The sequence below is a fragment of the Gouania willdenowi genome, chromosome 6 (assembly GCF_900634775.1).
Source record: "Gouania willdenowi chromosome 6, fGouWil2.1, whole genome shotgun sequence".
Taxonomy (NCBI): domain Eukaryota; kingdom Metazoa; phylum Chordata; class Actinopteri; order Blenniiformes; family Gobiesocidae; genus Gouania; species Gouania willdenowi.
The window spans coordinates 59,191,379-59,205,507 of NC_041049.1; the positions used below are offsets into that span (position 1 = coordinate 59,191,379).

Genomic DNA, 14,129 nt, shown 5'->3' on the forward strand with positions numbered 1-14,129 from the left:
TGTTGTCAACTGTGTTTCTGTCAGGGTCAGTCTGTAGCATGACCTCATTTTCTCTTTCTCACCCACAGGAAAAACACTGTTGGCACAGACGCTGGCGCACTGCTTGGATGTCCCCTTCGCCATCTGTGACTGCACCACACTGACTCAGGCTGGTTACGTTGGTGAAGACATTGAGTCGGTCATCGCTAAACTCCTGCAGAATGCTAACTACTCTGTGGAGAAAGCACAACAAGGTGTGCAGAGGACTGTATTCATACACTACTCTGAACCACAACATAAACACTGTTTAAACACAAAAATAATTATAGAGAATTTTGCAGCGGAGGTCTGCAGCCAGAACCTCTTTTATTTAGGGCTGTCACTTTAACGCGTTACTTGCAATTAATTAATCACAGGAAAAAGTAACGTGATAAAAAAAACAACAGTTAATCACGTTTTTAACACTCCAAACAACGCGGAACCTTATTTCAAGAGTTCCCAGTATACCCATAATACTGATGTACAAAATATAATACAAGATGGTAGACTACTGAGCTTCTCAGCTTTATTTTGGCTTTTTAAAACACCAGATGGAAAACTGAAGCCTAGCTGTGAGTAAATTGTGCAAGAAAGAGTTTGCCTTTTCATTGGAGCTTTGTAGCCCTCGCTACCACATCAATGTAGCGTCTAGCACGGACAGCTAGCACGGACACTTGGACAGTGCTAACTGCTACATGCTGCCAGCATGCCATGATAAATATTATCTGAAGGAAAGAAAAAGCAACAAGTTAATTGTCAGAAAAGTGTTCTTTTTGTTTATGATGTGCTCACTTATAGCACTACATATGACATTTTATTTCATTTGTATTTTCTATTATTTGGAGATTAACTTAAGTACACATCAATATGACATGTAACCCTTGGGACTATAGACTCAAATACAGAGGAATGAAAAACAATAAATTATTTTATGAGGACATTGTTATTTATTAATATTTTGATCTGCCACAATAATGTGATTTTAAATGGAAATATCTCAAGTTGAGGGCGATTAAAAAAAGAGATTAATTAATTACAAAGCACGTCATTAATTACATTATTTAATTGCACATTTTTAAAAATTCTCTTGACAGCACTAATTTTATTGGCACATGTAACTACATTGATTTGGTCAAGTAATAACTGAAAAAACTCGTTCGGATGAACTACGGCCGGGGCCCGCGTGAGGCATAATCGTAATCTATGTTGAGTTACCGTTGAAACAATATATCACACAACTATGTCTACCATAAATTGGTAAATTACCGGAAATAGGGGGTGGGTCCCCGGGTCCCATTTCAAAACAGGGGCTCAGGGCATTTAGTATTCATACTAAACTGCATTTTGATCTAACGAGAACTAACAGAGGAGTAGTCATTTGAAAAATGGGGTCCCCTGGTGCCCCTGTGACACGTACGGGGTAATGGGCCCCATTTATATATTGGTATGCGCCAATGATTCTGTACCACAAATCGTCATAATATTTGACTGGCAAATAAAAGAGAAATTAACCCTAGATTTTTTTTTTTTGGGGCTCCGATTCAATAATTGAGCTTTGAGCGTCAATGCATACACATCCATAGATTATACCTACCAAATTTCAGCCCGATCCATTCACGAATAACAAAGGAGTAGTGATTTTAACTAGTGTACACAACATCAACAAGAAAAACAACAAAGTGAGTGGCGTTTTGAGTCTGGTAGCCGGGCCTAAAAAGACTAATGGAAAGCACCAAATATTAGCTTCAATTTAATTTACTAATTTAATGAAATGAAAAGTTGATTTTCTAGCAGTGACGTCAGTTATATCAATGTTCCATTATACCAAGTATTGTTGTGATTTGTGAGCTGCTTTTAAGGTTTTCAGGGCTGTTGAAGATGTTAAAGTTGTCGCACTGTCTTTGTTATGCAGGTGTTGTGTTTCTAGACGAGGTGGACAAGATAGGCAGCGTTCCAGGAATTCATCAACTGAGAGACGTTGGGGGGGAAGGAGTTCAACAGGTCAGAATTTATCCACATTGCATTCATCAGTTATTTGTTTTGGCCAGTAACAGTGTTTGATCTAGAGCTGCAACTAACGATTATTTTTGTAGTCGACTAATCTATTGATCATTTTTTCGATTAGTTGACTGGTCACGATTATTTTTCTGTTTTTAAGCACATATTTTATGTTATTTTAACACCTGCTTAAATCCTAACACCTGTGAATGTGTTCCTCTTGTACTGTAACAGCATGTTTTATAGAGGAATTAAAATGACATAAAACACGTATTTGTAGTGTAGTTGTTATATTTATCACTTAAAATATCATTGAAATCACAATAAAATCATGAATAAATTGAATATCACAAACTTAAAGTGTAAGAACAAAGCAGTAATAGTAAACAAAGAAAGTAAATAAGTAACTTTAAAAAGTTGGAGCTAACCTGCAGGTTATGGAGATAATGAGGTTTAAACCAATCACAGAGCTGCTTTTACTTAAATCAAGTTCATAAAATGAAATAAATAATAACACATTGTTTGAAAGAATCCTTACAAGTTAATAAATGTCTAATTAATGTTATCCAAATCACATAGTTGATGATAAATTAAAGAGGATTATAGTTCAGAATAAACGCTAGTATCAGGAGAAAATAATACTCAATATTTATCACTAACTCAGTAATGAGTTCAGTGATAAACATGCTTTCAGACGTACACACAGACCTAATAAAACCTATTAATATTTATTACCTTTTTGAATTACAGACTACAAACACATTAGCATGTGATTAGAAATGAAAGATTAGGTAAATATCAGTGGTAGTGATGTCAATATTTGCTGGGTCTGTGTACAATCCAGGGCTCCGCTGGTTCTGTTTGGGGGTTCCCTCCCTCCATGTATCTCCGTCATGCTTTAATTACTGAGAGGTGAATTTCAAAGTTTACACTTTACGTGTTTCACTGCTTTGTTTTCGGTGAAAAGTTCTGAAGCTTTAGAAACTTAAGGTTGGGTTTAAGCTTCAGTTTTTTTCCTCTCTCCTCCATTCTTCTTCCTTGCTGTTTACTTGCACAAATTTGGTGGTTTCACACTGCTCTATCAGTCAATGTAAGGTACTGCAGTAGAAAGAAAGCAGGAAGTGGTCACCGGCTGGATTTTATCATTAATTTACAAGATTAAACGATGCGTCGACGTCATAAAAATCCATTCATCCATCCATTCATCCATCCATCCATTTTCTTCCGCTTTATTCGGGGCCTGGTCGCGGAGGCAGCAGTCTCAGCAGAGATGCCCAGACCTCCCAATCCACGCACACCTCCTCCAGCCGTTCTGGGGGAACCCCAAGGCAACACCAGGCCAGCTCATAGACAGTCCCTTCAGCGTGTCCTGGGCCTTCCACGAGGCCTCTTCCTAATAGGACATGCCTGAAACACCTCCCGAGGGAGGCGACCAGGAGGCATCCGAAACAAATGCCCAAGCCACCTCAGCTGGCTCCTTTCTACGTGAAGGAGCAGCGACTCTACTCCGAGCTCCTCCCGGGTGACTGAGCTTCTCACCCTATCTCGAAGGGTGCGTCCAGCCACCCTGCAAAGGAAACTCATTTCGGCCGCCTGTATCCACGATCTTGTCCTATCGGTCATTACCCAAATCTCATGGTTTGGTAAGGTTGGTAAATTGAGAGCTTTGCCCCTCGACTCAGCTCCCTTTTCACTACAACAGTTCGATACAGCGACCGCATCAGTGCTGACGCCACACCGATCCGTCTATCGATCTCATGCTCCATCCGTCCCTCACTCGTAAACACGACCCCGAGATACTTGAACTCCTCCACTTGAGGCGAGGACTCTCCACCGACCCGGAAAAGGGAAGTCACCTTTTCCCGGTGGAGAACCATGGCCTCTGTTTTGGAGGTGCTGTCATCCCGGCCGCTTCACACTCGGCTGCAAACCACCCCAGTGCACGCTGAAGGTCCTGATTTGATGACGCCAACAGAACAACATCATCTGCAAACAGCAGAGATGATATCCTGAGGTTCCCAAATCGGACTCCCTCCGGTCCCTGGCTGCGCTTAAAAATTATGTCCATAAAAGTAATGAACAGAACAATGACAAAGGGCAGCTCTGGCGGAGACCAACATGCACTGGAAACAGGTCTGACTTACTGCCGGCAATGCGAACCAGACTCCTGCTGCGGTCATACAGGGAACGGAGAGCTTTTAGCAGAGGGCACCGGGCCCCATGCTCCCAGAGCACCCCCCACAGGGCACCACGAGGGACACGGTCGAACCTCTTCTATAGATCTACTAAGCACATGTGGACTGGTTGGGCGAACTCCCACAAACCCTCAAGCACCCGCAGAAGGGTATAGGGCTGGTCCAGTGTGCCGCGACGAAAACTGCATTGTTCCTCCTGAATCCGAGGTTCGACTATCGGCCGGATCCTCCTCTCCAGCACCCTGGAGTAGACCTTACCGGGGAGGATGAGGAGTGTGATCCCTCTCTAGTTGGAGCACACCCTCCAAGAGAGGGACCACCAGCCCGGTCTGCCAATACAGAGGCACTGTCCCCGAATGCCACGCAATGTTGCAGAGACGTGTCAACCAAGACAGTCCTACAACATCCAGAGACTTAAGCTACTCAGGACGAATCTCATCCACCCCTGGAGCCTGACCTCCGAGGAGCTTTCCAACCACCTCGGTAACTTCAGCCCGGGTGATGGGCAAGTCCGCCTCTGAATCCCCAGCTTCTGCTTCCTCATCGGAAGACGTGACAGTGGGATTGAGGAGACCCTCGAAGTACTCCTTCCACCACCCGACAACATCCCCAGTTGACATCAGCAGCTCCCCCCTGCACTGTAAACAGTGTTGGTGAAGCCCTGCTTCCCCCTCCTGAGGCGCTGGACGATTTGCCAGAATCTCCACCTCCGCCATGACTTCTCCGAACTACTCCCAGACCCGAGTTTTTGCCTCTGCGGCCGCACAGGCTGCAGCACGCTTGGCCTGCCGGTACCTCTCAGCTGCCTCCGGAGTCCTACCATCCAACAAGGCCAGGTAGTCCTCCTTCTTTTGCTTGACGGCATCCCTTACTTTTGGGCGCCACCACCGGGTTCGGGGATAGCCGCCGCGACAGGCACCAGAGACTTTACGACCACAGTCAGGACACCATCTCGTACCCTTCCCAGGGACTCCAAGAAGGCCGGGTACTCTGCATCAATGTTGGGCCCTTAGGCCAAAACAACAGTGAGAGACCTGTCCCCAACCCGAAGGCGTAGGGACGTGACTCTCTCATTCACTGGGGTGAACTCCAACACGTGGCGGCTGAGCTGGGGGACAACAAGCAAGCCCATACCAGCCTGCCGCTGGAGTGGGCTGGGGTGGGCGCCAGAGAAGTGGAGCTTCCAGCCTCTCTCCAGGAGTTGGGATCCCGAGCCCAAGCTGTGCCTGGAGGTGAGCCCGACTATATCTAGCCCGTAACTCTCAACCTCCCGCACAAGCTCAGGTTCCTTCTCCCCCACCAAGGTGACATGCCACGTCCCAACAGCCAGAAGCTGTGGTTGGGGACCGGGCCACTGAGTCACCCCCTCTCGAGCGCCACCCAGTCCTCTCTGCACCCGACCCCTACGAATTCCTCTGCGGGTGGTGGGTGGTTAGCCTTTCGAGCTTAGCCCAGCCGGGCCACGTGGGCAAAGGCCCGACCACCAGGCGCTCGCATTCGAGCCCAGACCCCAGGCCTGGCTCCAGGGTGGGGCCCTGGTTGCACCATACCGGGCGACATCACGGTCCTTGTTGTATCTCTATCCATAAGGGTCTGTCATAAAAATATGCTTCAAATCTTTGTAGTCTACATTATCGATTATGTCGACTAATCATTGCAGCCTTGGTTTGATGTTCAGTTTTCTCCTTTTTTCTTTATAGGGTTTGCTCAAACTTCTGGAAGGCACCATTGTCAATGTTCCTGAGAAAAACGGGAGGAAACTTCGAGGAGCGACGGTGCAGGTGGACACAACAAACATTCTGTTTGTTGCATCTGGTGCCTTCAATGGACTGGACAGAATAATCAGCAGAAGAACGAATGAAAAGGTTTGTTTCTGCTTCAACCCAGACTCCTGCTACTGAATGTCTCTGACTGACTGGATGTCTGTTCAGTGTTTCGGTTTTAGAATGCCTTCCAACCTGGGCAAAGGGCGCCGTGCAGCAGCCGCAGCAGATCTAGCCAATAGCAGTGGAGAGACGGACACAGTGGCTGAGAATGAGGAGATGGACCGGCTCCTGGAACACGTGGAGGCCAGAGATCTCATCGACTTTGGGATGATCCCAGAGTTTGTGGGTCGCCTCCCCATCGTCGTTCCTCTTCACAGCCTAGATGAAGACACACTCGTCAGGATCTTGACTGAACCTCGCAACGGTGTGGTACCACAGTACCAGGCTTTGTTCAGCATGGATAAGGTAAGAGCTCTGATAGGACTAGTAAAACTGCTGTGATTCTCAAAAAAAAAAAAAAAAAAACATATTCTGGCACATTATTATTCCCCTGCACGAATGTGGAAGGGGGATAAAGGTTTGAGCTCCGTCCGTGCGTCTGTCCGATCGAGTTAAAAGGAACAGCTTTTCTCAGAAATAGTTCAAAATACGATAACAAAATTCGGTGTGTGGCTCAAGGGTATCAATACCTTGATGGAGTTCGAAAATGAGAAGTGCGCAATTATTTCTTCCGGAGTTATTGCCCTTGTGCTGTTCTTTTTACTCTTTTCGAGGTATCTTCAAAGGGGACAGCTTTTCTGCTAAACTGTTCAAGATAGGATAACCAAATTCGGTGTGTGGCTTCAGGGTATCAATACCTTGATATAGTTCGAAAATGAGAAAAGCATAATTATTTTTTCCGGAGTTATTGCCCTTGTTTTTTGTTTTTTTTTAACTCAGTTTGAGGTATCTTCAAAGGGCACAGTTTTTCTTAGAAACCGTTTAAAATAGGATAACCAAATTTGGTGCGCGGCTTCAGGGTATCAATACCTTGATGGAGTTCGAAAATGAGAAGCGCGAAATTGTTTTTTCTGGAGTCATTGCCGTTGTGCCGTTTTTTTACTATGTTTGAGATATGGATGTTTTTAAAAAATTGCCCTCAACATTGGACTAAAATTGCTTTTTTACTGTTTTTGTTTCAGTGTGAGCTGAATGTGAGTCAGGATGCTCTGAGAGCCATTGCCAGGATGGCTTTGGAGAGAAAAACAGGAGCTCGTGGACTTCGATCTATCATGGTTTGTATTGTGTAACCTCTACCAAAATGCTGAGTGTGTCTGGTGTTTTTACAGTGTAGTGAATTCTCTCCATCATATCATGCAGGAAAAGCTGCTTCTGGAGCCCATGTTCGAGGTTCCACACTCTGACATCATGGCTGTGGAGCTGGACAGGGAGGTGGTTCTGGGAAAGTCACAGCCAAGATACATCAGGTGTGTGTTTAAGAGTAAACTAAGATTTATCACTTCACATGGGCACATGAGTGGTGAGGTAGCCCCGCCCACCACTTAAACACATTTTTCACCCTGACTGTTGACTGCTTTCAGAGCTCCAGCTAAAGCGTCGCCAGAAAAGGAGTACGACTCTGGCCCCAACAGGCGGACGCTGCTAACAACTTGATCATATGACACTGAACTGTGGGTTCCACCTCAAGTCCCTGACTGATGAGCTGTCCATGTTTTCATATGAACAAGTTGAAGAGAGAACAACAACCTTTGGTCCTGTGCTTCGGATCCTAATCTGTAGTGGTGTTCACCTTTATAAAGTATTTCAATCTCTGGGGATTGTTAACATTTTATCTATATAAAGAAAATACAGTTTTATTCATTAAAATATTTGTAGCAAGTTTCTTTTGTTTTCTCTTAGTGATGATTGGCTGTAGGGAAGCACGTGAACGTTATGGGAGCGTGTGATGTGCAACTAATTACAAGTTCCAGAAACAATGAGAAGCTTTTAATCATCTGTAAAAGGTCATTATCTGTGATTAGTGTCCTCTTTTAAAAAGTGAAACTCTCAGTCATTAAAGGAGCAGTACAACTTGATATCATCAGCATAAAAATGATAAGACACATTTTATTTTTAAAACCATGGATCAACCAACCATGAGGCATCAGGTACAATAAAAACAAATTTGGCTCTAGAACAGAGCCCTGGGCTACTCCACATGACAGGTTGGACATATTAGACATAACATCATTATATATTATATTGTTTAATATTATAAATTATAACAAAACATATGTAACAGTGTGAATAAGTTATTAAATTCCTGTAAAGTTTGGGACGCAAATGTTATTATTTGTTGTTTTATTTTGAAAATCCTAGAGGATGTTAATCCTGCACATTTTTTGATGGAATGGTCTATTCGTATGGTTGCCGTATGTTCAACCCACGGTGTTATTGGTACGTTTACCGAAGTACAAGTATGTAACATGTGACTTACACATATCAGTTAGCACTCACTGCTATAAACCAGCCTTGTCCCTGCCTTTAACAAGGAATTTAACACTTAAAGGGGACAAATCATGCTAAATCCACTTTTTTAGTACTTAACACTAGAAGTCCCAGGGATTTCTATATCCCCCCAGAAGTCCCAGAGCAGGGTCAAATGAACTCTAGGACCAAACTGACGAATCTGATGGCTACAATTTGCCTCTATTCATTTGTAAATGAATCACCTGAGAAATCAGCAGGGGGGAGAGCCTGACTCTAACAATGGAAGTCTGGAATGTTAGGGGGAAGTGCCCTGGAAGCTAAAGTCACAATGCCCCGTTTATTAACTCGTTCTGCTTGATGCTGGGGGAGAACAAACACAGACTACAAACATTGAAAGAAACAGAGTCACCTCTTCCAACACACCTGATTCAAATGATTATCAGGCTTCTGCAGAGCTGGATGATCATTTGAATAAGGTGTGCTGATTAGCGGCCCTCGAGGACCGGAATTGGACACCACTGGAATACCATGTTGTCATGCAGCCTTTTGTGCTGTGGGGAATAAATAGCTGGCTGCTTCCACCTGCTGACACTCCACACTTATTCTACTCAAAATGCAGAGAAGGTTTACCACTCAAGAAGCGTTGGAATTGATCCTGAACAATGCAAACCCTTGTGACTCAGATGGGGAGGACATAAACCTTCAGCCAAATTCGGATTCGGACTCTGAGCTGTCTTCAGGTTAGATTTCCCAAACATCCTATTTTCATTTCCTGACTTTATTTTTATTTAAAACCGAAGAAAAGAATAATTTGAATTTGTTCACATTGCAGATGACGCGACTGCTCCTCATCTGGAAAAGAGAGCTCGGTTGGAGAGTGAGCCCACAGAGACGGCGAAAGAGGGCACAGTGTGGCATGAAGAACATGTGGGTACAATTCTCCGTTTCACTCCAATGGAACCGTACGCTGCAGATGGAGAGCCAACAGCAAAGGCCAGAAGAAGAATCAGGAGTCGCCTTCAGAGCTTCCTCTGTTTCATTACTGTTGGCATGCTCCGTCCCATTCAAGAATGGACTATTCAGCATGCACGGCAAACGGAGCAGACGGACTGGTTCATGATCCTCCATGAACTAATGGCATTTATTTCTGTTATTATTTTGAGGGGGGTGACCAAGGTTCCATCTCTGCGTGACAGCTGGTCAGCATGCCTGGGAAACCCACTTATCACTGGAATTATGTCACGAAACCGTTTCCAAGACATCATGCGTCACCTACGATTTGATGACATGTTTACGCGCAGTGAGCGAGTGCAGACAGATAAGTTTGCTGCAATTTCGGATGTGTGGGGATCGTTTGTTACCAACTGCATCACATGCTACAACCCTGGTCGACACATCACAATTGATGAACAGCTTTTCCCATCGAAGACTCGCTGCTGTTTCCTGCAGTACATTGCAACAAAACCCGACAAATTTGGCATAAAGTTTTGGGTGGCTTGTGATTTGAAAACAAAGTACATCTGCAATGTCCTCCCATATCTTGGAAAGGACCCCAGTCGTCCCAGTGAGGAGAGACTTTCTGAGAGTGTGGTGATGAAGCTGATGGAACCATTTATGGACAAAGGCAGGACGGTCACCACGGACAATTTCTTTACATCACTGACACTTGCACGACGACTGCTCAGCCGGAAAACCACCATCCTCGGGACAGTCAACAAGATTCGCCGGGAAATTCCTCAGTCAACTAGAAAGATGGACCGCAAGGAATTCACCACTCAGGTATGTTGTTGGTCTTTTTTATTCCATCAACACCTCTGAGTGTGTCATTGTGTTTAAAACCGCTATAATAACAACAATTTCTTCTTTTTTAGGTGTTTTCCACCACTGGTGCCACGCTGACGGTGTATGCGCCCAAACGAAAAAAGACCGTCTACATTCTCAGCAGCATGCACAGCGTGGTTGAGACTGAGGAAACCATCAAAAGGAAGCCAAACACCATCACCCAATACAACACCACAAAGTGCGGAGTGGATGTGATGGACCAGATGGTGCGGGAGTACAGTGTGCGCACAGGAACACGGCGATGGCCAGTCGCCGTGTTCTACAACATGATCGACATGGCGGCACTCAATGCACATCTGCTTTATCAAGCATGCACCGGGGTGCAGGAGAGACGGGTGGACTTCCTGGTTCAGCTAGCAAGAGAGTTGGCTAACTCTCATGTGAGTGAAAAGAAGGCACTCAAAGAGCAACTGCGCCAACAACAACCGCCTACACCTGGCCCTGGGAAAAGGGCTAAGTGTCAGATCAACCATTGCTGCAAGAGCAATCGCGCAACTGTGCGATGTGTTCATTGCCACAAATACACATGTGGCAAATGTAGGAGAGAGATACCGTGGCAGTGCCAAGTATGTCACGAGTCTCAATAAGAGGATGAAGGAGATTCTTCTAAATAAAAACCATTGAAAACAAATCACAGTTGTTCTTTTGCACATTTCTCACACCACACTGTCATTAAAAATAAATAATTTTTGTGTTCTCTTTGGGTCAAATGACACCTCTCTGGGTTTTATAGGTAAAAAGTTCATTTGACACCTCTGTGGGACTTCTAGTGTTAAATGCATTTTGATGTATATTTAGATTGTTTAGAAGCACAGAAAAGTTCAAATTAATCTCTTCAGGTGCTCCGTTGATATCTTTATATTCTGTTTTGGTCATATTTTTCAATCTGTTTCGATTTTTCGATTCTCTCTTACGTTTTTTGAACAATAACGTCAGCGGAACTGCCAAATTAGGACATCGACTCCAGGCCCAACACTTCGAGCAATCCGCCATTTTTATTTCTCGCTTTTATTTTGTAGTCCAAGCTCCAGGATGCAGAAGTTACGAGAGGAGAAATCAAAATGTTTGGTTGTTGGATGTAGTAACCCACACGCTTCATTACACCGTCTCCCAGCATCAGAACCTTTTCAAAGTGCCTGGTTGAGTTTTATTTTTCACGGAAATGTACCCACATCTGTGGGTAAGGTCATTTTTGTGTGCGCGAAGCACTTCAAGGATGACTGCTTCTGCAACCTCCACCAGTATAAAGAAGGATTTGCCAAAAGACTTCGAGTGATTGAGGGTTCAATTCCTTCTATCTTTGGAGACGACAAACAGAGCACTTCGGTAAGCTGTAAATAACGCTAAAAAGTGTGATGATAAGACGTCCCTGTCATTGTTTTGTTAGCATTAGCAGTTGCAACGTCTTCATATGTTAGCGCTGTGTGCTCGTTTTAGATCCTTGATGATATGGCCTACGTGATTTAATTTAAGTCTAAAGTTTTCATTAGTCATTTCATTTTGCCGTTTTTGTCTCCGAAAAGACTGTATTAAAATGCATTTCGTAACGTTAGCTTGGCGCTAGCGTTAGCTCGGCGCTTGTGTTAGCTCACTTGTTAGGGTTCTGCAGGTTCATCATCTTCATTTTCATCTCGCTCCGCCGGGTCAGACTCTGGCTGGAACATGTAAGGCTGGATGGACAAGTCTTCTGTTGTTGACATTTTGTAAATAACCTCTGAATAAAAAGTTTATGCGCCGCTACATAGCCGTATCTCTTCTATCAAACTACAAAAATGGCCGAGCAGTGTGGAGTTGAACCGAGTGTCACCTAAAGAGGGGGCGGGGTATTGAGTGTCTCATTTGCATTTAAAGAGACCGCACCAAAACAAGTTGCTCTCAGAAGCACATCAGAAAAGGGGTAGAAAAGGGGCCTGTGGAGCTATAATAATGAGGAATTCAGACCCAAGCATTGCAGTTCCGCTTTATATAGACCACAACTGTATGATTTATATCTAAAAAGGAAGGATTTAAAACCATGATATGTCCCCTTTAATTCACTGATAATTCTGAGCTGATTGGTTATTTGTAATAACAAAAAACCTGGTGTTGATCACCATGGCAACAATAAACTATCCAGTCTACCTCCTCCAACTCTCTGTTGCTCATTTTATTGTGTTGAGGCTTCCGAAGTGTCAAATTTGAGAAAAGCTCTCATAAGGGACTTTTACTTTCACTTAAAGGTGCAGTCCGCGACTCTCAAATCATGTAAGGCTGGATGGACAAGTATTCCGTTGTTGACATTGTGTAAATAAAGTATGAATAAACTTTTTCTGCGCCGCTACGTAGCCATATCTCTTCTTTCAAACTACAAAAATGGCCGAGCAGGGTGGAGTTGAACCTGGAGAGGGGGCGGGGTATGAAGTGTCTCATTTGCATTTAAAGAGACCGCACCAAAACGAGTTGGTCTTAGAAGCACATCAGAAAAGGGGTCTGGGGAGCTGCAGTGCAGTTCTGCTTTATATACTACTGTATGATTTATATCCAAAAAGGAAGGATTTCAAACCATGATATGTCCCCTTTAATCACGCTGCTGCCTCACAATGGGCCCCTTATGGCTTCACACATACATGACCTGGCCCAGCCTGGGATGCAATTTTTTAACTGGCATCCTTGTCTGCTCTACCTCCTAAAGGTGGGTTAATCCCAACATGTTAATCAGGGTTGGTTGTTGCATTTTATAGGTGTGCATTCCTCGGATACCATGGTGCATAATACCCTGTGAAGCTTCACACCCATACAGGTAGTAGCTATTAGAGTTGTTCAGCATGAACCATGGTCTGCTGTACCTTGTAAAGGGTAGTATTTAAAAAAAAATCATGGATTGGCTGTTATAAGCTGGTATGAAGATAATTTTTTATAAAAAATTAAAAAAATCAAGGGGTATAGGTGCATATTGTACACCAATCACAGCGCTTCACACTGGAAGAAGTGCAACAGAAGCATGAGGGAGTATTACAAGATGAACTGGGGACTTTAAAAGGGTTTCAATCTACTACTTGATAGTACTATACCCCATTATTATACACCCAGACCTGTCCCTTATGCCATGAAGCCTAAAGTTGATGCTGAAATTGATAGACTGTAAAAAGAAAATGTCATTACGCCAGTAAAGTATTTATAATGGGCAGCACCTGTGGTTTCTTTGTTAAAGCGGGATGGTACATGTCGACTTGTGTCTCCGCTCGAACAATACCCTACATCTAAAATAGAGGATTTATTGGCTGTGTTGGCTGAGGGAAAACAGTTTACAAAACTAGATATGAGTCACGCATACCAGCCAAGGTAAAAGCTGTTGTTGATGTTCCCAATCCTTCTTCAGTGACAAAGTCAACCATTTCTTTCCAAATCTCTCCACATTGCTAGCCCCGTTACATCAGCTGCTGAGGAAAGGAGTGAGTTGGAGTTGGTCATCAAGAGGAATCTTCAAAAGTCAAAAGACATATTGAAGTCAGCTGATGTGTAGGCACATTATTCTGGGGAGAGAGCTTTAAAGTTAGCGTGTGATGCCTCATCACATGGTGTAGGGGAAGTGTTATCCCACATAACCGAAGATGGAACAGAAAAACCATTTGGTTTTATATCTCGTCCCTTGGCAGCAGCAGAGAAGAAATACTGTTAGATAAAGGATTGGCTGTGATCTTTTGGACAAATACCTCTATGGCCAAAAGTTTACAATTGAAACTGATCACAAGCCTCTTATCTGACTGTTCAATGAAACCAAACCTGTTCCTCAGATGGTGTCTCCACGTGTTCAACATTGGGCTGTGTGGCTTTAGGCGCTTTCACACCAAACGCGACTGAA

At 44.0% G+C, this 14,129-nt stretch overlaps 1 protein-coding gene across 1 annotated transcript in view; it reads left to right on the top strand.

The window, feature by feature from the left end:
* LOC114464275 (ATP-dependent Clp protease ATP-binding subunit clpX-like, mitochondrial) overlaps window positions 1-14,129 on the top strand; it is an 87,787-nt gene that overhangs the window by 12,165 nt on the left and 61,493 nt on the right. Inside the window, exons 7-12 of the mRNA XM_028448320.1 lie at window positions 69-233; window positions 1,931-2,019; window positions 5,912-6,076; window positions 6,143-6,442; window positions 7,159-7,251; window positions 7,337-7,443. Of these exons, the coding sequence (XP_028304121.1) occupies window positions 69-233; window positions 1,931-2,019; window positions 5,912-6,076; window positions 6,143-6,442; window positions 7,159-7,251; window positions 7,337-7,443 (919 nt within the window). The remainder of the gene's footprint in view (window positions 1-68; window positions 234-1,930; window positions 2,020-5,911; window positions 6,077-6,142; window positions 6,443-7,158; window positions 7,252-7,336; window positions 7,444-14,129) is intronic.